Source organism: Salvelinus sp. IW2-2015, linkage group LG13 (assembly GCF_002910315.2).
Source record: "Salvelinus sp. IW2-2015 linkage group LG13, ASM291031v2, whole genome shotgun sequence".
Taxonomy (NCBI): Eukaryota; Metazoa; Chordata; class Actinopteri; order Salmoniformes; family Salmonidae; genus Salvelinus; species Salvelinus sp. IW2-2015.
The window spans coordinates 50,733,302-50,758,103 of record NC_036853.1 but is presented as its reverse complement, the minus strand read 5'-3'; the positions used below and the strand labels follow the sequence as shown (position 1 = coordinate 50,758,103).

The window sequence follows — 24,802 nt, the reverse complement described above, 5'->3', positions numbered from 1 at the left end:
AGAACGAGCTGGAGCTCTGCCCTGACCCATACACTGACCTACAGGACCTGGAGAGAGAATGGTCATGGGGCGACTTTATCTGTACCTCTGCCAAGACCTGACCAGGGAATACTGCAGGCCCTAGTTATTGGCTAAAACTACACTCTTAGAAAAAGGTTTCTATATAGTACCAAAAATGGTTCTATAACTTCATATAGCAGCCCTTAAGGTTCTATATAGAACCATTTTGTAGGGTTCTTTAGTCAGAACCCAAAGGGTTCTATATAGTGAGTGCAGGGCACAGGGTTTTTCCTGGCCGAGTCACTTGGTCCGGAGAACTGTGGTACAGGCTAGTATGTCACTATCAGCAGGGTTAAATTGGGAGGGGGGAGATGGAGTGATGTGGAAAACAGGAAATATCTTGAAGTAGGGTATCAAAGTGTGTGTGTGTTTTGCTTCTTCCTGTTTTAAAAAAAATACAATGTTGCATTTAATTGTTAGAGATAACCGCCCAAGCATCTGAAGAATCTATTTCTTTTAAAGGAGTGGTAACACCCACCCTTTTCCTATTTTCTGATTTTTATTGAACAGATAGTGAAGGGATGACAGAGGGGAAAGGTATACAGAGTTATTGTTGATATAAAGGATTCATATAACTTGTTTACATAGATGCAGTCTTTATATATTCCGGTTGTTATGCACATCTTTAAATAGAGGTTAACACAATGCTGTTTGATAAATCTCTTTAAGCTCAGCTTGGCACAGTGTAAGTTGACACAGTTTGCATCTGAAATGGCACCCTATTCCTTACATAGTGGTCAAAAGTAGTGCACTATATGGCAAATAGGTTGCTACTTAAAATCGCAATACATGTCTATATAGAGAAGTGCAAACAGTGTTGTAGAGTCTGTACTTTTATACAATGTATAAAAAAAAAAGCTAATCACAAAGATTTGATTGAAGCCTCCATAGAGAAATCTCGTCACAATTCTGGTATGTATTTAAGCTCCGTGGCAGCAAACATTCATGTGAGCTCGCGAGATCAGGCGGCTTGCGAGGCTACCAGGAAAGTCCGCTGTGATAAACAGGAACTTTCCCAAAGGGAGAGTGGTGTTGACATAGCCTGATGTGATGTATGTTATTATCGGTGTGTCCTTTTTATCTGCATAGGCTGGCACTGGCACAGAGTTGTTGGCACGACGTAGGGGGAAATATTCACAACTGTTGTGTGTGTGTGTGTCTGTGTGTTGGGCATTACTTCAGCAGCTTCTACTGTGCCACCTGCACAATTTCTCTCACACACACACACATTCACAGCAACAAATGCATTTTTGGCATGCAGACACTCAGTACTTGCACATAGTCCTCCAACAGAGAAAAGAGGAGGGAGAGAATGAGTGAGGAAAAAAAGAAGGCATCTACAAGACGACTTGTATGGTATTTGTTTATTCATAACCCCATATGTCCATATTTTCTACCTTTTCCAAGTTAAACTGTTAGTTTTGCAAAAGTGCCAGGAACCAAAAAACCTCTAAAATCAGCACTGTGATATTAAATGCCGAGTCAGAGGCTGTGAATACAAAGCAAGGCTATTCCCCCTGCCTCAGGCTAGCATGTGTCTCCTAAAACAGCAGAGTAACTGACCTAACACGTGTTGCAATGCTGCCAGGACCCTCTCCATAAAGATGAACAGCTCATATCGCCCCCTGGTGTTACTTTCGTAGAATTGCATCTTGAGCACTTCCAGTGCCTTCGGGAAGTATTCACACTCCTTTACTTTTCCCACATTTAATTGTGTTAGAGCCTGAATTTAAAATGGATTACATTTAGATTTTGTGTCACTGATCTACACACAATACCCCATAATGTCAAAGTGGAATTTTGTTTGTAGAATCTTTATTTTTATTTTATAAAAAATTTAAAGCTAAAATGTCTTGAGTCAATAAGTATTCAACCCATTGTTATGGCAAACCTAAGTAAGTTCAGGAGTAAAAATGTGCTTAACAAATCACATAAATTGCATGTTCAATAATAGTGATTAATATGATTTTGAATGACTACCCCCATCTCTGTACCTCGCACATACAATTATCTGTAAGGTCCCTAAATCGAGTAGTGAATTTCAAGCACAGATTCAACCACAAATACCAGGGAGGTTTTTCAATGCCTCGCAAAGAACGGCACCGATTGGTAGAATTGTAAAAATAAAATAAAAAAGCAGACACTGAATATCCCTTTGAGCATGGTGAAGTTATTAGTTACACTTTGGATGATGTATCAATACACCCAGTCACTACAACGATACAGGTGTCCATCCTAACAGTTACCGGAGAGGAAGGAAACTGCTCATTCACCATGAGGCCAATGGAGATTTTAAAACAGTTACGGAGTTTAATAGTTGTGATAGGAGAAAACTGAGGATGGATCCACAACATTGTAGTTACTCCACAATACACTAACCTAAATTACAGAGTGAAAAGAAGGAAGCATGAACAGAATACAAATATTCCAAAACATGCATCCTGTTTGCAACAAGGAAATTAAGTAAACATACAAAAAAATGTGGCAAAGAAATTAACTTTTTGTCCTGAATACAAAGTGTTGTGTTTGGCGAAAATCCAACACATCACTGAGTACCACTCTTCATATTTTCAAGCATAGTGGTGGCTGCATCATTTTATGGGTATGCTTATACCCATAAATACAGCTATATTTGCTATAAGCTATATACAGCTATAAGTGCATGCAAAATCTTAAAGGAAAACCTGGTTCAGTCTGCTTTCCAACAGACACTGGGAGATTAATTCACCCTTAAGCAGGATAGTAACCTAAAACACAAGGCCAAATCTACACTGGAGTTGCTTACCAAGACAACGTTGAATGTTCCTGAGTGGCCTAGTTACAGTTTTGACTGAAATCGGCATGGAAATCTATAGAAAAACATGAAATTGGCTGTCTGGCTATGATCAACAATGCATTAAAACAGGCTAAGCATCAATATAGAGTCACAATTCAACGGCTCAGACACRAGAGGTATGTGGCAGGGTCTACAGTCAATCACGGACTACAAAAAGAAAACCAACCCCGTTGCGGACCCCGATGTCTTGCTCCCAGACAAACTAAACAACTTCTTTGCTCGCTTTGAGGACAATACAGTGCCACCGACACGGCCCCCTACCAAAACCTGCGGCCTCTCCTACACCGCAGCCAACGTGAGTAAAACATTTAAACGTGTTAACCCTCGCAAGGCTGACGGCCCAGATGGCATCCCTAGCCGCATCCTCAGAGCATGCGCAGACCAGCTGGCTGGTGTGTTTATGGACATATTCAATCAATCTCTATCCCAGTCTGCTGTTCCCACATGCTTCAAGAGGGCCACCATTGTTCCTGTTCCCAAGAAAGCTAAGGTAACTGAGCTAAACAACTATCGCCCCGTAGCACTCACTTCCGTCACCATGAAGTGCTTTGAGAGACTAGTCAAGGATCATATCACCTCCACCCTACCTGACACCCTAGACACACTCCAATTTTCTTACCGCCCCAATAGGTAAACAGATGACGCAATCGCAATCACACTGCACACTGCCCTAACCCATCTGGACAAGAGGAATACCTATGTAAGAATGCTGTTCATCGATGATGATGAAGACAGCTTGGCTATCAAAGTTGGATATTACAATTTTGCATCTGAGCTCCTAGAGTGTGCGGCTCTCCATTATTTTCAAATCGACTACAGTTCAACATTTAACACCATAGTACTCGCCAAACTCGTCAGTAAGCTCGAGACCCTGGGTCTCGACTCCGACCTGTGCAACTGGGTCCTGGACTTTCTGACGGGCCGCCCCCAGGTGGTGAGGGTAGGAAACAACAATTCTACCCCGCTGATCCTCAACACTGGGGCCCCACAAGGGTGCGTTCTCAGCCCTCTACTGTACTCCCTGTTCACCCATGACTGCGTGGCCATGCACGCCTCCAACTCAATCATCAAGTTTGCAGACGACACTACAGTGGTAGGCTTGATTACCATCAACGACGAGACGGCCTACAGGGAGGAGGTGAGGGCCCTCGAAGTGTGGTGTCAGGAAAATAACCTCACACTCAAAGTCAACAAAACAAAGGAGATGATCGTGGACTTCAGGAAACAGCAGAGGGAGCACCCCCCTATCCACATCGACGGGACAGTAGTGGAGAAGGTGGAAAGTTTTAGGTTCCACGGCGTACAGATCACGGACAAACTGAAATGGTCCACCCACACAGACAGTGTGCATCAAAGCTGGGACCGAGAAGTTGTTTTTCAGTCTCTATCTCAAGGCCATCAGACTGTTAAACAGCAATCACTATAACATTGAGTGGCTGCTGCCAACATACTGACTCAAATCTCTAGCCACTTTAACAATTAAATATTGGATGTAATAAATGTATCGGTATGTTTACATACCCTACATTACTCATCTCATATGTATATACTGTACTCTATACCATCTACTGCATCTTTCCTATGCCGTTTGGCCATCGCTCACCCATATATTTATTTGTACATATTCTTATTCATTCATTTACACTTGTGTGTGTAAGGTAATTGTTAGATTACTTGTTACACTCGCATTAACATCTGCTAACCATGTGTATGTGACCAATACAATTTGATTTGATTTGAACAATCAACTTGACAGAGCTTGAATAATTACAAAAATAATAATAATGGGCAAATATTGTACAATCCAGGTGTGCAAAGCTCTTAGAGACTTACCCAAATAGCCTCACAGCTGTAATCACTGCCAAAGGTACTTCTACAAAGTATTGACTCAGGGTTGTGAATAGATATGTACATTTGATATTTCTGTTTCCTTTTCAATCAGTTTGCAAAAAGTTCTAAAAACATGTTTTCACTTTGTCATTATGGTGAATTGTGTGTAGATGGGTGAGGAAAAAAACCATCTATTTAATCGATTTTGAATTCAGGCTGTAACACAACAAAATGTGGAATAAGTCGAGGGTTATGAATATTGTCTGAAAGCACTGTACATGGACTCCATTAATACAGTCACTGTGCTCACCTGTGATCTTTCTGTTTCTCTCTCTCTCTTATCTCTTCCTCCTCTCTCTCTCTCTTATCTCTTATCTCTCCTTCCCTTCTCTCTCTCTACCTCTCTTCTCTCCCTCTCTTCTCTGTCTCTCTTGCTCCCTCTCTGCCCCCCCCCTCTCTGTCTCTCCTTCTCTCTGTCTCCTAGTTACCCAACATGTTTGGGAACGTGCGCTCCACTATCCTGTCTCTAATGATCGGCTCCTACGCCTCTTCAGCCGTCACGTTCCCTGGAGTAAAGGTAGGAGAGTTACTCCTCAGTTCCCTCTGGGTGTTTAGGTCCGTGTTTGTTACGGTAAGCACCTTGGGATGAATGTTGATTGGTTTGTTGATTGATTGAGGATTCACCGAAAGGCATTACTTTATGGCTTTACTTGATATCGTGATATATTATAGTTGAATTTGCGAACCTCTTTCCCATACTTCTCTCTCTCCCTCCGTTTCTTCTCTCCAGTTGATCTATGATCTAGGTGTGTCCTTCAGGGTGATTATGTGGGTGTGGTCAGGGCTAGCCGGTCTCGTCTTCCTCAACTGCTTCCTTAATTGGCCGGTGGAGTCTTTCCCCGCACCTGAGGACATCAGCTACACGTCAGTATCCATGACAACGTTACTATCATAACACAACATTACATGACGTAACTGTAATGTTATAGACTGTTACAGTAACCCAAAACATTGAATTACAGAGGGAGTTTTTCTTTCTCCATTGCTCCAATTACTCACTCACTCACTCACTCACTCACTCACTCACTCACTCACTCACTCACTCACTCACTCACTCACTCACTCACTCACTCACTCACTCACTCACTCACTCACTCACTCACTCACTCACTCACTCACTCACTCACTCACTCACTTCACTTACTTCACTTACTTCACTTCCTTCCCCTTCTCTCTCCTTGCTCCCTCAGCAAGGAGGTGAAGCTGAGTGGCATGGTGATGGATGACAAGGTGACGGGGGACAGATTCTACAGTCATGTGACCAAGGTGGGAGAGAAGATGGCTCCGAAGCAGCAGGAGCCAGATCCCTCGTCAGAGCAGCTCCCAACAGGAGAACAGACACAGGGTGAGGAATAGCATAGGATCACAACAAAAATGGTTAGAACCAGATAGAGCTAGTTAGAGAACCAGTCAGAACTAGATATAACTGCTTAGAACCGGATACAGTTAAATGGAACTGGTCAGAGCTGGTCTTCCAGGGCTTCACTCACCAACCAGAATCAATGGACGATATTGAGCTCAAGCCTACTATAAAATCTACTATCTGTTCAACTTTTTTATAAAAATGTGTTAACAAATTGACAAAGTAACTTACCCAAGTATCATTATCTCATGTTTAATTCTTACCCCCGCCCCTTCTTTCCCCTGACAGGTGGCCCTCCGTTCCGTAGTTCAGTCTGCTCGCCCATCTTCCTGTGGAGTCTCATCACCATGGCGATGACCCAGCTGCGCATCATCTTCTTTATGGGCGCCATGAACAGGATGCTGGAGTTCCTGGTTACCCACGGAGACCCACACCGTAAGGACCAATCACTTGTAACGGTTTTAAGTTGTGGGCACTGTCAAATTAGCCTGGTGAAACGAGACTGATTTCGTAATGGCTCACATTTTGTTTCCCATATTAAGTGATGTGAAACAAAATGTGAGCGCAGCGGTCAGTCTGCCGCATATCTTAATCTTTATTTTCTGTAAAGTATATTGAGACGTGAAATGCGCTGTAAATAACATTTGACTTGAATATCTGTTGCACCGAATGGTCACAGTTGTAGGAGAATGGCATCTGTGATTTGTTATGATGTTAGTGGGTGGGAATTTGGGACTTCCATGACTTTCTGTGTGTTTTCTGTTTTCAGCCTCTAAGGATCTATTGATGGAGGCAGAGCAACAAGGTGAGAGAACGAGACATTCCATTGGACATTCCATTGTGTGTGTGGAGAGAGTTGTGTGTTTGTGAATGTGTGCGTGCGTTCGGGTTTGTGAGAGAGAGCGAGAGGGCCTGTGTGTGTTGTAATGTTTAGTGACTGTGTATGTGCGCACGTACGTACGTGTGTGTGTTTTCTGACCGTGGGTCTCCTCTCCTCAGTGGGTTTCTACTCGTCAGTGTTTGGCTCTCTGCAGCTGCTCTGCCTCCTCACCTGTCCTCTGATTGGCTACATCATGGACTGGAGGATGAAGGAGTGCGACGTAGACCAGAGGTGTGTGTGTGTATGCATGCACGTGTGTGTGACAGAGAGGGAGTGAGAGCGAAACAGAGAGTGACCGGAACCAAGAGAGAGAGAGAGAGAACATAGGAGCTTCGGTTATTTACATTTACATTTAAGTCATTTAGCAGACGCTCTTATCCAGAGCGACTTAATAAACCACACATCTCATCCATCATGCTGATTGGACAGTGTTTACACTTACAGTCCACTAAGAAAATCTCTGGGCCCGAAGTATTTTAAACACATTCATCTAGTCATTCCTGCCCCCCCTAGTAAACTGCATGTCCTTGTATGTGCCTATTGGTGCCTGGGATGCATTAATACAAAATCACCACTAGCTGGCGACATAAGCTGTTCATCCCTATGGAGAGATGGACAGCATTTGACTAATATTGGTACCTCAGCTTTCTTTAAGGGAGAAATAATTCAGAGGAGACCAAGCATGACATAATGAGAGAGAGCAGGGTTGTGTTCATTAGACATTAACTAAAGAAAACGGAGTCATTTTTTTTTCTCCCCATTGCAAACATTTTGAAAAATGTTTTCTGTGGCGTTCCCTAATAAACACAACCCTTGGTATTTTCCTGATGCTTTTTTATTTTATTTATCCCTGACCTCTTCTCTCCAGCCAACTTGAACCCCCGAAGAGAGACAGGAAGATCCAGAAACTGACCAATGCCATCCGCGCTTTCATCATCACCAACGTTCTACTGGTCATCTTCGGAGTCATCCAGATGCTAGACAACCTGCCTGTACAGGTAAGAAGACAGCCACATGACCATACCCCTACCTCACCTGGGGTGCGTTCAGCAGGACACAGCGTTGTGGAACGTTTCGATATCAATATATTATATAGACAAACATGCCTCTCTCTGAAATGTAGATGAGATGAGTAATGTAGGATATGTAAACATTATTAAAGTGGCGTTATTTAAAGTGACTAGTGATACCTTTATTAAGTCCATTTATTTAAGTGGCCAGAGATTTGAGTCTATATATAGGCAGCAACTTCTCTATGATAGTGATGGCTGTTTAACAGTCTGATGGCCTGGAGATGGAAGCTATTTTTCAGTCTCTCGGTCCCAGCTTTGATGCACCTGTACTGACCTCGCCTTCTGGATGATAGTGGGATGAACAGGCAGTGGCTCAGGTGGTTTTTGTCCTTGATGATCTTTTTGGCCATCCTGTGACATCGGGTGCTGTAGGTGTCCTGGAGGGCAGGTAGTTTGTGCCGGTGATGCATTGTGCAGACCACACTACCCTCTGGAGAGCCTTGCAGTTGAGGGCGGTGCAATTGCCGTACCAGGCGGTGATACAGCCCGACAGGTTGCTCTCGATTGTGCATCTGTAAAAGTTTGTGAGTGTTTTTGGTGACAAGCCAAATTTCTTCAGCCTCCTGAGGTTGAAGAGGCGCTGTTGCACCTTCTTCACCACGCTGTCTGTGTGGGTGGACCATTTCAGTTTATCCGTGATGTGTACGCCGAGGAACTTAAATCTTTCCACCTTCTCCACTACAACACCTACTCATTCAAGGGTTTTTCTGATATATTTTTTTACTATTTTCTACATTGTAAAATAATAGTGAAGACATCAAAGCTATGAAATAACACATATGGAATCATGTAGTAACCAAAAAAGTGTTAAACAAATTAAAATATATTTTATATTTGAGAAAATCTTCAAATAGCCACCCTTTGCCTTGATGACAGCTTTGCACACTCTTGGCCGCAAATGTAAAAAAAAATAAGAAAATGGTACTGTCTTGTTTGCATATATAAGGAATTTGAAATTAATCCTACTTTTACTTTTGATATTTATGTAAATTTTAGCAATTACATTTACTTTTGATATTTAAGTATATTTATTAAACCCATATACAAATACTTTTACTCAAGTAGTATTTTACTGGGTGACTTTCACTTTGACCTTAATAGAAAGTGACTCAAGTATCTTTACTTTTACTCAAGTATGCCAATTGGGTACTTTTTTCACCACTGAACGGGGGCTAATGACGGTTTCGCCTAGTGATGTAGTTGAGTCACTAAACCTTGAGTCCGAAATGAGATGCAAATAGTCTGGGTAGCCATTTGATTAGATGTTGAGGAGTTTCATGGCTTGGGGGTAGAAGCGGTTTAGAAGCCTCTTGCACCTAGACTTGGCGCTCCGGTATTGCTTGCCGTGCGGTAGCAGACAGAAAAATGTATGACTAGGGTGGCTGGAGTCTTTGACAATTTTTAGGGCCTTCCTCTGACACCGCCTGGTATAGAGGTCCTGGATGGCTTGCGGTCAGAGGTTGAGCAGTGATGCAACCAGTCAGGATGCTCTCGTTGGTGCAGCTGTAGAACCTTTTGAGCATCTGAGGACCTATGCCAAATCTTTGCAGTCTCCTGAGGGGGAATAGATTTTGTCGTGCCCTCTTCACGACTGTCTTGGTGTGTTTGGACCATGTTAGTTTGATGGTGATGTGGACACCAAGGAACTTGAAGCTCTCAACCTGCTCCACTACAGCCCTGTCAATGAGCATGGGGGCGTGATCGGTCCTTCTTTTCCTGTAGTCCACAATCATCTCCATTGTCTTGATCACGTTGAGGGAGAGGTTGTTGGCCTGGCACCACATGGCCAGGTCTCTGACCTCCTCCCTATAGGCTGTCTCGTCTGTGATCAGGCCTACATCTGTTGTGTCATCAGAAAAACTTAATGATGGTGTTGGAGTGCCTGGCCACACAGTCGTGGGTGAACAGGGAGTACAGGAGGGGACTGAGCACGCACCCCTGAGGGACCCTGTGTTGAGGATCAGTGTGGCAGGTGTGTTGTTACCTACCCTTACCACCTGAGAGAGGTCCATCAGGAAGTCCAGGAATCAGTTGCAGAGGGAGGTGTTTAGTCCCAGGATCCTTAGCTTAGTGATGAGCTTTGAGGGCGCTAGGGTGTTGAACGCTGAGCTGTAGTCAATGAAAAGCATTCTCACATTGGTGTTACTTTTGTCCAGGTGGGAAAGGGCAGTGTGGAGTGCAATAGAGATTGCATCATCTGTGCATCTGTTAGGGTGGTATGCAAATACCATAGGGTTTCTGGGATAATGGTGTTGATGTGAGCCATGACCAGCCTTTTGAAGCACTTCATGCCTACAGACGTGAGTGCTACGGGTCGGTAGTCATTTGGGTGGGTTTCCTTAGTGTTCTTGGGCACAGGGACTATGGTGGTCTGCTTGAAACACGTTGATATTACAGACTCAATCAGGGACACGTTGAAAATGTCAGTGAAGACAATTGCCAGTTGGCCAGCGCATGTTCGGTGTACACGTCCTGGTAATCCGTCTGGCCCTGCGGCCTTGTAAATGTTGACCTGTTTTTTTTTTATATATTTTTTTATTTTAAATTTTACCCCCTTTTCTCCCCAATTTTCGTGGTATCCAATCGCTAGTAATTACTATCTTGTCTCATCGCTACAACTCCCGTACGGGCTCGGGAGAGACGAAGGTCGAAAGCCATGCGTCCTCCGAAGCAGACCCAACCAAGCCGCACTGCTTCTTAACACAGCGCGTCTCCAACCCTGAAGCCAACCGCACCAATGTGTCGGAGGAAACACCGTGCACCTGGCCCCCTTGGTTAGCGCGCACTGCGCCCGGCCCGCCACAGGAGTCGCTGGAGCGCGATGAGACAAGGGTATCCCTACCGGCCAAACCCTCCCTAACCCGGACGACGCTAGGCCAATTGTGCGTCGCCCCACGGACCTCCCGGTCGCGGCCGGCTGCGACAGAGCCTGGGCGCGAACCCAGAGGCTCTGGTGGCGCAGCTAGCGCTGCGATGCAGTGCCCTAGACCACTGCGCCACCCGGGAGGCCCGAATGTTGACCTGTTTAAAGGTCTTATTCACATTGGCTGCGAAGAGCACAGTGTTCCGGAACAGCTGATGCTGTCATGCATGTTTCAGTGTTACTTGCCTCGAAGCGAGCATAGAAGTAATTTAGCTCCTCTGGTAGGCTTGTGTCACTAGTCAGCTCTCGGCTGTGCTCCCCTTTGTAGTCTGTAATAGTTTTCAAGCCTTTCCACATCTGACGAGCGTCAGACGCCTCACAAGTCCTCAAGTGGCAGCTTCATTAAATAGTACCCGTCTCAACATCAACAGTGAAGAGGCGACTCCGCGACGCTGGCCTTCTAGGCAGAGTTCCTCTGTCCAGTGTCTGTTCTTTTGCCCATCTTAATATTTTCTTTTTATTGGCCCGTCTGAGATATGGCTTTTTCTTTGCAACTCTGTCTGGAAGGCCAGCATACCGGAGTCACCTCTTCACAGTTGATGTTGAGATTGATGTTTTGCGGGTACTATTTAATGAAGCTGCCAGTTGAGGACTTGTGAGGTGCCTGTTTCTCAAACTAGACACACTAATGTACTTGTTCTCTTGCTCAGTTGTGCACCAGGGCCTCCCACTCTTTCTATTCTGGTTAGAGCCAGTTTGCACGGTTCTGTGAAGGGAGTAGTACACAGCTTTGTACGAGATCTTCAGATTCTTGGCAATTTCTCGCACGGAATAGCCTTCATTTCTCAGAACAAGAATAGACTGACGAGTTTCAGAAGAAAGTTCTTTGTTTCTGGCCATTTTGAGCCTGTAATCGAACCCACAAATGCTGATGCTCCAGATACACAACTAGTCTAAAAAAGGTCAGTTTTATTGCTTCTTTAATCAGGACAACAGTTTTCAGCTGTGCTAATATAATTGCAAAAGGGTTTTCTAATGATCAATTAGCCTTTTAAAATTATAAACTTGGATTAGCTAACACAACGTGTCATTGGAACACAGGAGTGATGGTTGCTGATAATGGGCCTCTGTACGCCTATGTAGATATTCCATTTAAAAAATCTGCCGTTTCCAGCTACAATAGTAATTTACAACATTAACAATGTCTACACTGTATTTCTGATCAATTTGATGTTATTTTAATGGACAAAAAAAATGCTTTTCTTTCAAAAACAAGGACATTTCTAAGTGACACCAAACTTTTGAATGGTGGTGTATAATCGGAGGCGGAGCCTGAGTGGAGGCTGTGTTTGCTGGGTGTGATGTGTCCTTCACACCGCTTAACAGAACCGCACTTAACATCTGTGCTGCTAATATTAATTGTCGTTATCACTGAAAAGCTCTCAATCTCTCCAAAATCTATTGTCCAGTCCACTTAGAAGTCAGATTTTAATCAAAGATATTTTAATCTTGTCTCGTTTTAGTCAACTGAAATAAAAAATCATTTTTGTTTACTTATAGTTTTTTCTGAGTCTATTTAGTCAGTTATAGTGTCACTGAAAAATAGGTGTTTTATGATTTATTTTAGTCACTATTTCTGTTGACGAAATGAACACTGCTACAGGTTATTAAACAATCTCTCTTTGGTTTGCTGTAACCAAATAAAACCCATCCCTGCACTTTGGAGTTTTAAGGCAAACCTTAAGAAAATGTTAATGCTTAAAGACAGAACAAGCTAAGAGAAAGTATAATAGTATTAATGAATGTTATTGGTCTATTTGATTCCTTTTACTGATTTCTGTCGATTGATGAGATTATGTATTTTTTTGTGTATATATTTAGTTTTCATGTATTTTCAAGAGGACCACAATGGAACTTGTTTGTGTTATCCTTGATGATTTTGAAATGCAGCAGTATCCACGTGTGGTTGTATTGTGTTTTTAAATGGCCAAATAAAATCAACTATTTCTCTCCCTCTCCATCCCCCTATCCTTTTATTTTCCTACTACCCCACTTTCTCTATCTCTTTCTCTCTCCTTTTTCTCTCTTTCCCTCCCTCCCAGATAATTTCCTTCATCGTCCACACCATGGTCAGAGGTTTCGTCCACTCCTGTGCTGGAGGACTCTATGCTGCTGTGTAAGTACATTACAACACATTGTTGGACTTTTGCTTTCCAGCATATTACACCCGCGCTATGATCGTCTCAGTAAGATTCGTAGGTGTGTGTGTCAGAGTTTTGAGAATTGTTTGTTACACAATTTGGAAAACACTATATTACATATCAATAGCAGTGAAAAGCTAAATTATTTGATACAATTCACAAATGTCACAAATTGGCACAAACACAAAAAATACAACTTTAAAAGATGCATTATCTTAACAAAATATTGGTGCTACAGGTAAGGTGTCTGTTTTGGTCAGGTATGGTACAGTCAGTTTTGATTGGAGAGGTAACCATTACATCCCGCCCCTTCCAGATATCCGTCCAATCACTTTGGGACATTGACGGGGATGCAGTCTATGATCAGCGCGCTGTTCGCTCTCCTCCAGCAGCCTCTCTTCATCATCATGGTGGGACACCTGGGAGGAGACCCCTACTGGGTGAGGCCACACACACACACACACACACACACACGCACACGCACACGCACACACACACAGATCACATACATGCATGCAGACACACATGGCACACACCCACACGATGACACTAGTACTTTGCCATTGTACTACTGAGATTGTAAGGCAAATGAATTAAAACTGATTCATGTGAATGGACAGAAACAGAAAATTGAGGCAATAAGATTTATTAGAACAGTATGTCTCAAACACGTTCTTTCTCTGACTAACTCTATCCTCCAATCAACAGATCAACCTGAGCCTGCTCATTGCCTCATTGGCTGGATTCCTGTTGCCTGGATACCTGATCTATCACCGCATGAACCTGATGCGAGAGGAGGTGGAGAAGCGTGACAGGGAGGCCGCTAACCAATCAGAAAGAGAGAGAGAAACCTTACGGCAATCAGAAAATGGCCATACCAAAAACCATGCTAATGGACATCTCAGCAATTAAGCCTAAGAATCTTGACCAAACTAACAGTCAAATATCATAGTCGTTAATTGTAAAATATCATTATAGACCATCGTCATGATGATGACATTGATGGTTGTCATTTTCAACAAGGACAGTGATGACGATGTTGTGCACTGGAGTTTGGACTTGGGTCCATGTCGCCCTTTAGCCCTTTTTAATTTGACATCAAAATACACACTCAATATACTTATTAGTGTTTTAGGTATGACATGCCAAAGAAATCCTAAAATATACATTTAACTCATTTATTTTATTTATAAACATGGAAATCTCAATGGAAATCGAGGTTTGGCAATTCAATAACTAAGCAATAATATTTACGATGACCAAAAATTCAATGAAGGTTATTAGTGCCATTTCAGGTCACCCTTCAACCAACCGGAAGCACAGCTCTCAGTATTCTGTAGTAGACAGGAACTGGATCACTTTCGCCATCAGATTGGCTGGTGTAACGTTGAACTACCTCCCCCACCCAACTCTCACCACACCACAGTCACTTCATTCATTTAGGCCTAGCAGCCAGTCTGGTAGTAATATTTTATCAGTCAGTGTTTGTTTGTCCTTCCCGGTTCCCTCCCTGTATCTATACTTGTCTTTATTTTGTCTGTACATCCAGCGGAGAATACAGATTAGGAGGAGACAAAGTGGGAATGGTGGAGAAAGGGAACCTCAGTTTCCAAATCCATGTGCCTAGACCACCAGCCCAGGGGGCCTGCACATCCCTATTATTTTGACTATCAATCTGCACCTGCAATCTTTCCCCGTGTCCCCTTCTTTATGTCCATGTCAGACCTGTCATTGTAAGTCCACTAAGTACTATGCCCAGTTGGTCAAGTGTGCGGCTGTGTCTGAAATGGCACCCTATATAGTGCACTACTTTTAACCAGGGCCCATAGGGTAAAAGTTTGGACACACCCTGGGTCACTTCCGCTATGTCCCTGTGTTCATCCCAGAGTTAGTATTTGAAAGTCTCCGTGCATCACAATGTGTCCACCCGAAATGTGGGATGAGTCCCAAATGGCACCCTATTCCCTATATAGTGCACTACTTTTGACCAGAACCATATGGGCCCTGTTCAAAGGCAGTATACTACATAGGAAATCGGGTGCCATGTGGGACACAACCTAGGTTTTGAGATGACATAATCATCCATTGTCGTTTCAGCCAATCATAGCTAAGTTCAGGACAGTGGTACGGTGTATGAGGTGTTGTGCAGGCACAGCCTAGTTTGTAACAATATTGATGGAATTTTGTTTTTAGAGAATCATGTTATTGAACTTGTTGCATATCATGAAATTGGAACGTGAAATGTCTGTGTAGTTATATAGAAATGCCAAATCAGTACCCGAAACCTTTAAGGTCAGCTATTACACTTGCGCTTTTACGGAGAGCTGTAGATTAGTTTTACAAAAAAGTATTTATTTGTATAAACGTGGGAAAGAAAGAGCACTTGACGAAAGCTGATTCAATCTGGAGAACCAACCAACCAAACATCTTGAAATTTTAAACAGTATTTACAGTTAACAGTATTGTATGAGAGAAAATCATATACAGATGTGTTGGCTCAAATCAACTCCAAAAGCTTGAATCTGGTCAACCAACCGTCTTCAAGTGTTTAAAAACAAAACATTATTTACAGTTAACAGTACTGTATGAGGTCAAATAAAACAGTATTTACAGTTAACAGTACGGTATGAGGTCAAATATAACAAACTGTATTACTAGTTAACAGTACTGTATGAAGTAAGATGGATGCACCTGAACCCCAATATCACTGTCCCCATGACAACGAAAGTAGAACCACCTCATTGGAGCAGGGCTTCATTTAGCAGGTACATTGTGGCTGCTAGGCTATTTATTTAGGGTACAGAACATCCCAAATGGCACCCTATTCCTTATATAGTGCACGACTTTTGACCAGAGCCCTATGGGGTCTATGGTCAAAAGTAATGCACTATATACACTATATAGGGTATGGGGTGCCATTTATAATGGAGACATAGTGTGTATGATGTAGTAGCGCTTGAATCTAAAAGATAATACTGTCATGTAATAATGAATTGAATTATTCATAAATGAAATGTGTGTGCTTTATTGTAAGTGCCTGGGAAGCAAGTATTTTTTTGTGCTAGCCTGGTCCCAGATCTGTTTGTGCTCTTGCCAACTCCATTGCTCATTGTCAAGCCAAACATGGCATGACAATGAGTGAAAAGAAGTTGACATGATAGCACGAACAGACTGGCACTCGGGCTACTTTTGTGCCCATTCCCACAAAGAACAATGTAGCGGTATGTGTAGTACCTATAGAAGCCTGAAATGCACTATGAGAATGTAAAGCCATAGTTTTGCTGCATATGCTTGTTGGAAGTTTTCTCATCTTTTTAAGACTTGAGAGTTGCTTTGCTATTTATTTAATTTGCGCATCCGATAAAGAACAGTTGGTTCATCCACATCACAGTTGCTCTCCAACTATGCCTCTCAGAGTAGGAGTGGTGATCTAGGATCAGTTTTGCCTTTTAGATCATAATGAATTAGATAACATGGATAGGGGGCGACCTGATCCTAGATCAGTACTGCTACTCTGAGATGCTTTATGAATACAGCAACTTTCACATATTTCCACCGCTGTGTGTGAGAACATCCATTATTATCACTGATCTTATAACATTTGTAATAATAAGATCATATTATGCGGGCAATGTGGTGAAGAGAATCTAAGAGGATCCAAAACAATGTATTATAAATAGGCCATGAATAGAAAATGTCATATTTAAAGACATGCTCCGGAACTTTGACAAAGAAGTATTTTTTTTCAACCTCCCGCTTTGGGTTGGATGTGTCAATGTGTAGTTCATACATGCATAATTACTGTCTTACCTCAATTAGCCACGAAATCCAAAGTTTGAAAGCGACTGTTTTCTGGAAGCTGTGTGGCGCCATTTTCCATACTTTTTCACCCACGTGGGAAAGCCCCCTAGCAATTCGAGGTTCAGCCAATGAGCTTTTAGCCCCTCGCCATTTGAGTGACAGTTAGCAAGATGCACAAACAGCAGAGCGAGAGAGAGAGCGAGCGAGCAATGACGTGGTGCATATATCTGCACATATGTGATGTAGTACGCAATTTCCGGGGACCACTTTTGGCTCGTGAGCATTACTTTCAGAACTACTGGCTAAAAAGTATACACAAGTACCGGAGAATCTCTTTAAGTGATTTCACTGATGTTTTTGGGGTGCTTCTCTTTGTGAAGTAATAAATGAACAGATTTCAACTTGCGAGCCTGTATTTTATTGGTTTTATAGTCAACATGACCCAGGTGTGGGTCATTAGGTAATTCCTTGGCTGAGGGATTACAGAACTGTGGACTTACAGACCGACTCTACAGAGCCCAAACATGGCTGGTGAGTAACCTTCTCAAACTGTAATAAGACAGTTCTACCTGTAAAGATAAGGGTGTAACTGAAGCCTACATCAACAGGGCAAGGTGAATAGTGTCTTTTAGTTCATATGAAGTGGCAAGGACATAAGGAGGCTTGCAGTAGAAGTTGACCTAAGATCCGTTGTTTTTTAGGTAGGGATTGGTGTTGAGTAAACTGATCCTAGATCTGTGTCGAAGGGCAACTTGTAGCCTACCTGGAGTGGGACGCAAACTGCACGTACCTTTTCTTTGCAATCGTGACTTACACTGAAAGAGAAGGACGCATTAGATCAGGGGTTGTAAATCAGCCCATTCTTTCTTAACCTTGTTCCCAGTCTCAATTGCTACCGCATAAAGAGCCGACTTGTAGATAAGATGAATTATTATTTTTTATATTTTATTTAGTGAGCGTCCAAAGTTGAGAGAGTCTAAAGTTGTCAGAGAGTTGAAATGCAAAGACACATTTCCTGTGAAATCACGTGACGGTCATAGAGATGGGTTACAGCGTTAGTCATAACAGTAACATTGTTTACGATCTTCAGATATGTTCTTTAATATTTGATACAGGCTTTGCTATCTCCACCTCTGCCCATAAACCCTCCTGAAGGCTGAGGCCTCCCTGTGGAGTCTGGCGCATAACCCTCTACTCCGAATCTTATTCCGTCAATTTATTGAATAAACTGGCAAATTCCATGCGTGAATTGTGGCTAACAAGGACTTTTGTCTTGTTGTGTAACGTAATAGTGTCCACTAATACATGCCAACAACGACCAAGAATGTAACATTTACATTATCATGAGAAGTAAGAGCTACAACAATTAAAATTGGGCTCGGAAGAGTAGATTCACATCTACTGAAATTTTTGGAAAATGGGACCTTCAGTAGTACTTTTGCTGCAGCAAGGGACATTGATAACGTAGCAAACTCTCTCACAGGGTGACTCCGAGCGCAAAAGTCATTAGCAAGCATCTAAGATATAATATAATATATAGTGCATTCGGAAAGTATTCAGAACCTCTGACTTTTTCCACATTTTGTTATGTTACAGCCTTATTCTAAAAAGAATTAAATGCATTTTTTATTCGTCAATCTACACACAATACCCCATAATGACAAAGTGAAAAAATTGGTTTTAGTAATTTTTGCAAATGTATCAAAAAAACAAAAAAACAGATACCTTATTTACATTAGTATTCAGACTCTTTGCTATGAGACTCGGAATTTAGCTCAGGTGCATCCTGTTTCCATTGCTCATCATTGAGATGTTTCTACAAATTGATTGGAGTCCACCTGTGGTATATTCAATTGATTGCACATGATTTGGAAAGGCACACACCTGTCTACAGTATATAAGGTCCCACAGTTGACAGTGAATGTCAGAGCAAAAACCAAGCCATGAGGTCGAAGGAATTGTCCGTAGAGCTCCGAGACAGGATTGTGTCGAGGGACAGATCTGGGGAAGCGTTCGAGGGACAGATCTGGGGAAGCGTTCTCCTATCTCTTTGGAGATAGGAGAATCTTCCAGAAGGACAACCATCTCTGCAGCACTCCACCAATCCGGCCTTTATGATAGAGTGGCCAGATGGAAACTACTCCTCAGTAAAAGGCACCTAAAGACACCTCAGACCATGAGAAACAAGATTCTCTGGTCTGATGAAACCAAGATTGAACTCTTTGGCCTGAATGCCAAGTGTCACATCTGGAGGAAACCTGGCACCATCTTTACGGTGAAGCCTGGTGGTGGCAGCATGCTGTGGGGATGTTTTTCAGCGGCAGGGACTGAGAGACTAGTCAGGATCGACGACAAGATGAACAGAGCAAAGTACAGTGAGATCCTGGATGAAAACCTCCAGAGCGCTCAGGGCAATGACCCTAAGCCCACAGTCAAGACAATGCAGGAGTGGCTTTGGGACAAGTCTTTGAATGTCCTTGAGTGGCCCAGCCAGAGTCCGGAATTGAACCCGATCGAACATCTCTAGAGTGACCTGAAAATAGCTGTGCAGCGACGCTCCCCATCCAACCTGACAGAGCTTGAGAGGATCTGCAGAGAAGAATGGGAGAAACCCCTTAAATACAGGTGTGCCAAGCTTGTAGCGTCATACCCAAGAAGACTTGAGGATGTAATCACTGCCAAATTGTGCTTTAACAAAGTACTGAGTAGAGGGTTTGAAATCTTATGTAAATGTAATATTTCAGTTTGTATTTTTTATATAACTTTGCAAACATTGCTAAAAACCTGTTTTTGCTTGTCATTATGGGGTATTGTGTGTAGATTGATGAGGGAAAAATCAATTTAATCAATTTTAGAACAAGGCTGTAACGTAACAAAATGTGAAAAAAGTCAAGGGGTCTGAATACTTTCCGAATGCACTGTATGCAATTGAGGAGACACTTTTATCCAAAGTAACTTAGTCATGCTTGCATGATAAAAAAAAATTAAATGTATGTGTCGTTTGGGAATCGAACCCACTATCATGGCATTGCAAGCTGAGCTATGAAATTGTCCATCTGAAAAAGTTTTGCTGAAAAGTACAGTAAATAATTGTGTGTGTGTGCAAAATATATCCGATAACGAGGGCCAGCCCTGGTTGCCTGGATGCACTGGTGACAACAAATAAAATAAAATAAAATCAAATGTTATTGTCATGTATGCTACCGGTCAAAAGTTTGGACACACCAACTCATTCAAGGGTTTTTCTTTATTTTGGATATTTTCTACATTGTAGAACAATAGTGAAGACATCAAAACTATGAAATAACACAAATGGAATCATGTGGTAACCAAAAGTGTTAAACAAATCAAAAATATTTGAGATTCTTCAAATAGCCACACTTTGCCAAGAGTGTTCAAAGCTGTCATCAAGGCATTCTCTCAACCAGCTTTTCCAACAGTCTTGAAGGAGTTTCCACATATACTGAGCACTTTTTGGCCACTTTTCCATCACTCTGTGGTCCGACTCATCCCAAACCATCTCAATTTGGTTGAGGTCGAGTGATTGTGGAGGCCAGGTCATCTGATGCAGCAGTCCATCACTCTCCTTCTTGGTAAAATAGCCCTTACACAGCCTGGAGGTGTGTTGGGTCATTGTCTTGTTGAAAACCAAATGTTAGTCCCAGTAAGCCCAAACCAGATGGGATGGTGTATCACTGAAGAATGCTGTGGTAGCCATGCTGGTTAAGTGTGCCTTGAATTCTAAATAAATCAGACAGTGTCACCAGCAAAGCACCCCTACACCATAACACCTCCTCCTCCATGCTTTACGGTGGGAAATACACATGCGGATATCATCCATTCATCCACACCGCGTCTCACAAAGACACGGCGGTTGGAACCAAAAATCTCCAATTTGGACTCCAGACCAAAGGTCAAATTTCTGTCTAATGTCCATTGCTCGTGTTTCTTGGCCCAAGCAAGTCTCTTCTTATTATTGGTGTCCTTTAGTAGTGGTTTCTTTGCAGCAATTTGACCATGAAGGCCTGATTCACACAGTCTCCTCTGAACAGTTGATGTTGAGATGTGTCTGTTACTTGAACTCTGTGAAGCATTTATTTGGGCTGCAATTTCTGAGGCTGGTAACTCTAATGAACTTATTCTCTGCAGCAGAGGTAACTCTGGGTCTTCCATTTCTGTGGCGGTCCTCATGTCCCCAGTTTCCTCACAGCGCTTGATGGTTTTTGCGACTGCACTTGAAGAAACTGTCAAAGTTTTTGAAATGTTCCTTTCGTTTCTCTTTGCTTATTTGAGCTGTTCTTGCCATAATATGAACTTGGTCTTACCATATAGGGATATCTTCTGTATGCCCCCTCTACCTTGCCACAACACAACTGATTGGCTCAAATGCATTAAGAAGCTCATGAAGCTGGTTGAGAGAATGCCAAGAGTGTGCAAAGCTGTCATCAAGGCAAAGGGTGGCTACTTTGAATAATCTAAAATATAAAACAGTTTCTGGTTACTACATGATTCCATATGTGTTATTTCATAGTTTTGATGTCTTCACTATTATTCTACAATGTAGAAAATAGTAAAAATAAAGAAAAACCCTTGAATGAGTAGGTGTTCTAAAACTTTTGACCGGTAGTGTACTTGCAGGCTTCACACAGTGCAATGGTGACAAAAGTGACATACTGTAGTAATCAAATAAGTAACAAAGGAAGGCAATTCAGAATTGGCCTGCCTGTGTAAAAGCAGCCTTAGTCAATTAAAAATGTGCTTAGAGTTTGAAACTGCCTTTTTGATTATCTGTTTTGAGATTTGTATTAATCATTGTGAAAATGTACCACATTGGCTACTTGTGAAAATTGCACCAAAGCGATTGACAAAACAAAGATCAAGCAGTAACGGGTCTTATGGTTTGTAGCTGAAGTTCCCAGTCCATCCACACAGAGGCACTACTCTCTTTAGGCAGAAGTCACTTACACAGATCAGCTTACCCAGCCCCAACCCCAGAAATTAATGTAAACCAGCTCCATTTTGTTGAAAGAAGAGGAACGAGGACAAGGCAACTTATTTCTTGAATATACATTGAATTTTCTAAAGAATATCAAAAGTCCAGTTGGATTCAGAAATAGTTCTGGTAGGCTTGTACTTAACTTCATATGTATTTTCATAGTCTATTCCAACACTCTAAATGTAAGCCTCACTGTTTGCCCCCCTACATGCATTGATTTTCTAACTTTTATATATATATTTTTTTAAATACATGTTTATGTTGTGAGTAGTAGAACTGGATTTAGATCAAATCAATATATTTATAACGAATGTAAGTTTAAAATGATAGGTTCATGCTTCCTGTGCACTGGTGAAATTGGAGAACCTTTTTTTTGTATCATGTGATTTCTTGTAAATCAGTTTGCACTTGTTTTGGGTAGCCACCTTAACTGTGCACTTAGGGAGGAAGTGTCTGGTGGTGCGAGAGGCTACATTGTTGAGCCACACGTTTTATTTTAAACATCTGTGTAAACCTCCTCTAGGATTTCTTAACGTTATTTAAAACATTTATTTTATTCCCACGTCCAGCTTCACTATGTTTCATGAATCCAAAGATGATTTTAGTGCTGCTTGGTAGGTGTTTGTTGCGTTGGCCTGAAGTATAATATTTGTTATGATATTGAGATTGGGACTTACTCCTGCATCTGGCATATTTGAATGTGACTGCATGTACCTAGAATTCTGTATTAAAGCTATTGCTTCAACTCCACATCAGACTCAAGTCTTTCACACGACACATTTGTGTTTATAGAATAATTGTACTACTGCGTTCACCTATACAAACCCTATTAGATCAGGGATTACTACAAGAAAGGAAAGCATTTTATTGTTTAGAATGAAGTGTTACGCACGCCTCTATGAAGAGGGAACACAACACCCTGCTACAACTCAACTCCCCGTGAAGTGAAAGAGGTATGGGACTGTAGGTGCGAGTAAGGATGACGAAAAGGCAGAATGTGGTACCGTTTACAAGGACTTTATTCCTTTACACGGTAATATGGGGAAAAGGGTCTGGATGGAACCAAAGCAAAGAAAGTAAATGTCAAAGCTCCCCCTCTCATATCTAACATGCCTACCCACTACTTACCCAACTTAGCACCACCTGGTGCACTAACCAAAATACAGGGGGTGGTCCGCCCAGGTCTTACCTAGTGTGCCTAGACATTGAATATACTACGGGTATATGTGGGCCGCTTGCCTAAGCACTCCCTAGGTGCCTTCCCCTTCCCCCCTGGAAACAAATGAAACAGAATCTCAAACAAACTTAGAAACAAAGGACATCAAATAAGCTCTATCTGATAATGCAACAAACTAACACAGTACATACCAAATCGCTTTCTGAGAAACAACCAACACTATATAACCCTCAGTTCCCTGGATAACCCTCAGCTCCTCCCAGCAATGATCTCCTTCTGAACAACAGAACACTGGCTTTTATAGCTTCAGAGGGCATTGGTAATTAGAGAAAGCTGCGTCTTGACGAGGGGGCGGGGTCAGCTCTCCAATTAGCCATGGAGTCGACCAATCAGCTGGTTGGGGAGAACTCAGGAAGCCATCTCCTGAAACACACACACTCAAATACAAACTACAACACAGAAACTGGGGAACGTAACAGAAGAACCCAGGTCTACTTGTAGAGTTTAACTCCAACCCAATATTAGCACTAACTTCCCATCACTAGAGGGGGCCATTACTTGGTTTACCCGGGGCGTACTGCAGAATTAAAAACATCCTCTAGTGATTTTTGATATTTTATTGGTGATAAGATATCCCAAGTATAAATACAGTAAAGTACTAACACAACGTTTTTATTAGACACAACTTCAAGGAGTTGGTCTGATGGGAATCCGTGATGTCGTCGGCCTCCACCCTTACTTGAGGAACAATAGAGAGCAAAATAGGAAAGTCCCCCCCCACTTGTGCAATGTTATGACATACCTCAAAAACCTGTTGAGATGTGCCTTTTAAGTAAATCAGGTGTTAGAGGTGAAAAGGAGACTGGAGTACAACTTCAAGATCAGGAAATGAGGCAAACAGGTGTGGGTCATTAGGCTGTCACCAGACCGGAAATTTAGGACTTCATGACAGAGATCAAAGATGGTTTTGGTTAGAGCAGGGACTGAAGTTACCCATCCCTGGACTAGAGGGAGTACAGCTACAACCAGAAGTGACTTTTTTTGTAGCAGGTGAGGACAATTTATGCAGAAGGTTAGGATAATTAATGGGACAGGTTAGGAGACTTAGATTAAGGTTAGGAATGGGGCTAGGGTTAGCTAAAATGCTCTCCTAACCTGCTACGAAAAGTCACTTCTGGTCGTAGCTGTACTGCTTCTGGTCACAACCATCAAAGATTGGCATCCTAGAGAGGGGAATGCACAGAGATCCTATATATTTATATGTTCTAGATGTAATTATATGTGATAATGGCTGATGTGGTTTTGGGAGATAGAGATGACGGCTGAGGTCAAACCATCACCTTTTACATCAAACCTGAACGATGCAACTCTAGCAGTGGACTGGCCAACTGGAGGAGTTATACTTGGACTCATTAACAAGGTTTCCATCTAACCTTTTTATGTGAGTAAAGTACATGTTAGATAAAAAATGTCATGACAGGCCTGATGGAAACAACAAATATGTTGATAAACTTTCCAAATATCGACAAAACAATATACGCTAGACAAGGTGTGATCTTTTTGTGTCTGAAAAATGTCTTATGTGAGAAATGGCAGTGGAAATGTCTATGCGCGAATATTTGTATAATAACCATGATATCGAAGTAAACTCGGAGTCACGCA

General features: G+C 42.2%; 1 protein-coding gene across 1 annotated transcript in view; it reads left to right on the top strand.

Annotated features, from left to right (window-relative positions):
* The window catches only part of LOC111971638 (large neutral amino acids transporter small subunit 3), a 41,072-nt gene extending 18,364 nt beyond the window's left edge, over positions 1-22,708 (top strand). Inside the window, exons 6-15 of the mRNA XM_023998495.3 lie at positions 5,211-5,303; positions 5,517-5,650; positions 5,977-6,131; positions 6,438-6,584; positions 6,919-6,954; positions 7,149-7,260; positions 7,898-8,027; positions 13,068-13,141; positions 13,483-13,606; positions 13,875-22,708. Coding sequence (XP_023854263.1) covers positions 5,211-5,303; positions 5,517-5,650; positions 5,977-6,131; positions 6,438-6,584; positions 6,919-6,954; positions 7,149-7,260; positions 7,898-8,027; positions 13,068-13,141; positions 13,483-13,606; positions 13,875-14,078 — 1,209 coding nt within the window. The 3' untranslated portion in view covers positions 14,079-22,708. The remainder of the gene's footprint in view (positions 1-5,210; positions 5,304-5,516; positions 5,651-5,976; positions 6,132-6,437; positions 6,585-6,918; positions 6,955-7,148; positions 7,261-7,897; positions 8,028-13,067; positions 13,142-13,482; positions 13,607-13,874) is intronic.
* Positions 22,709-24,802: the final 2,094 nt, after the last annotated feature.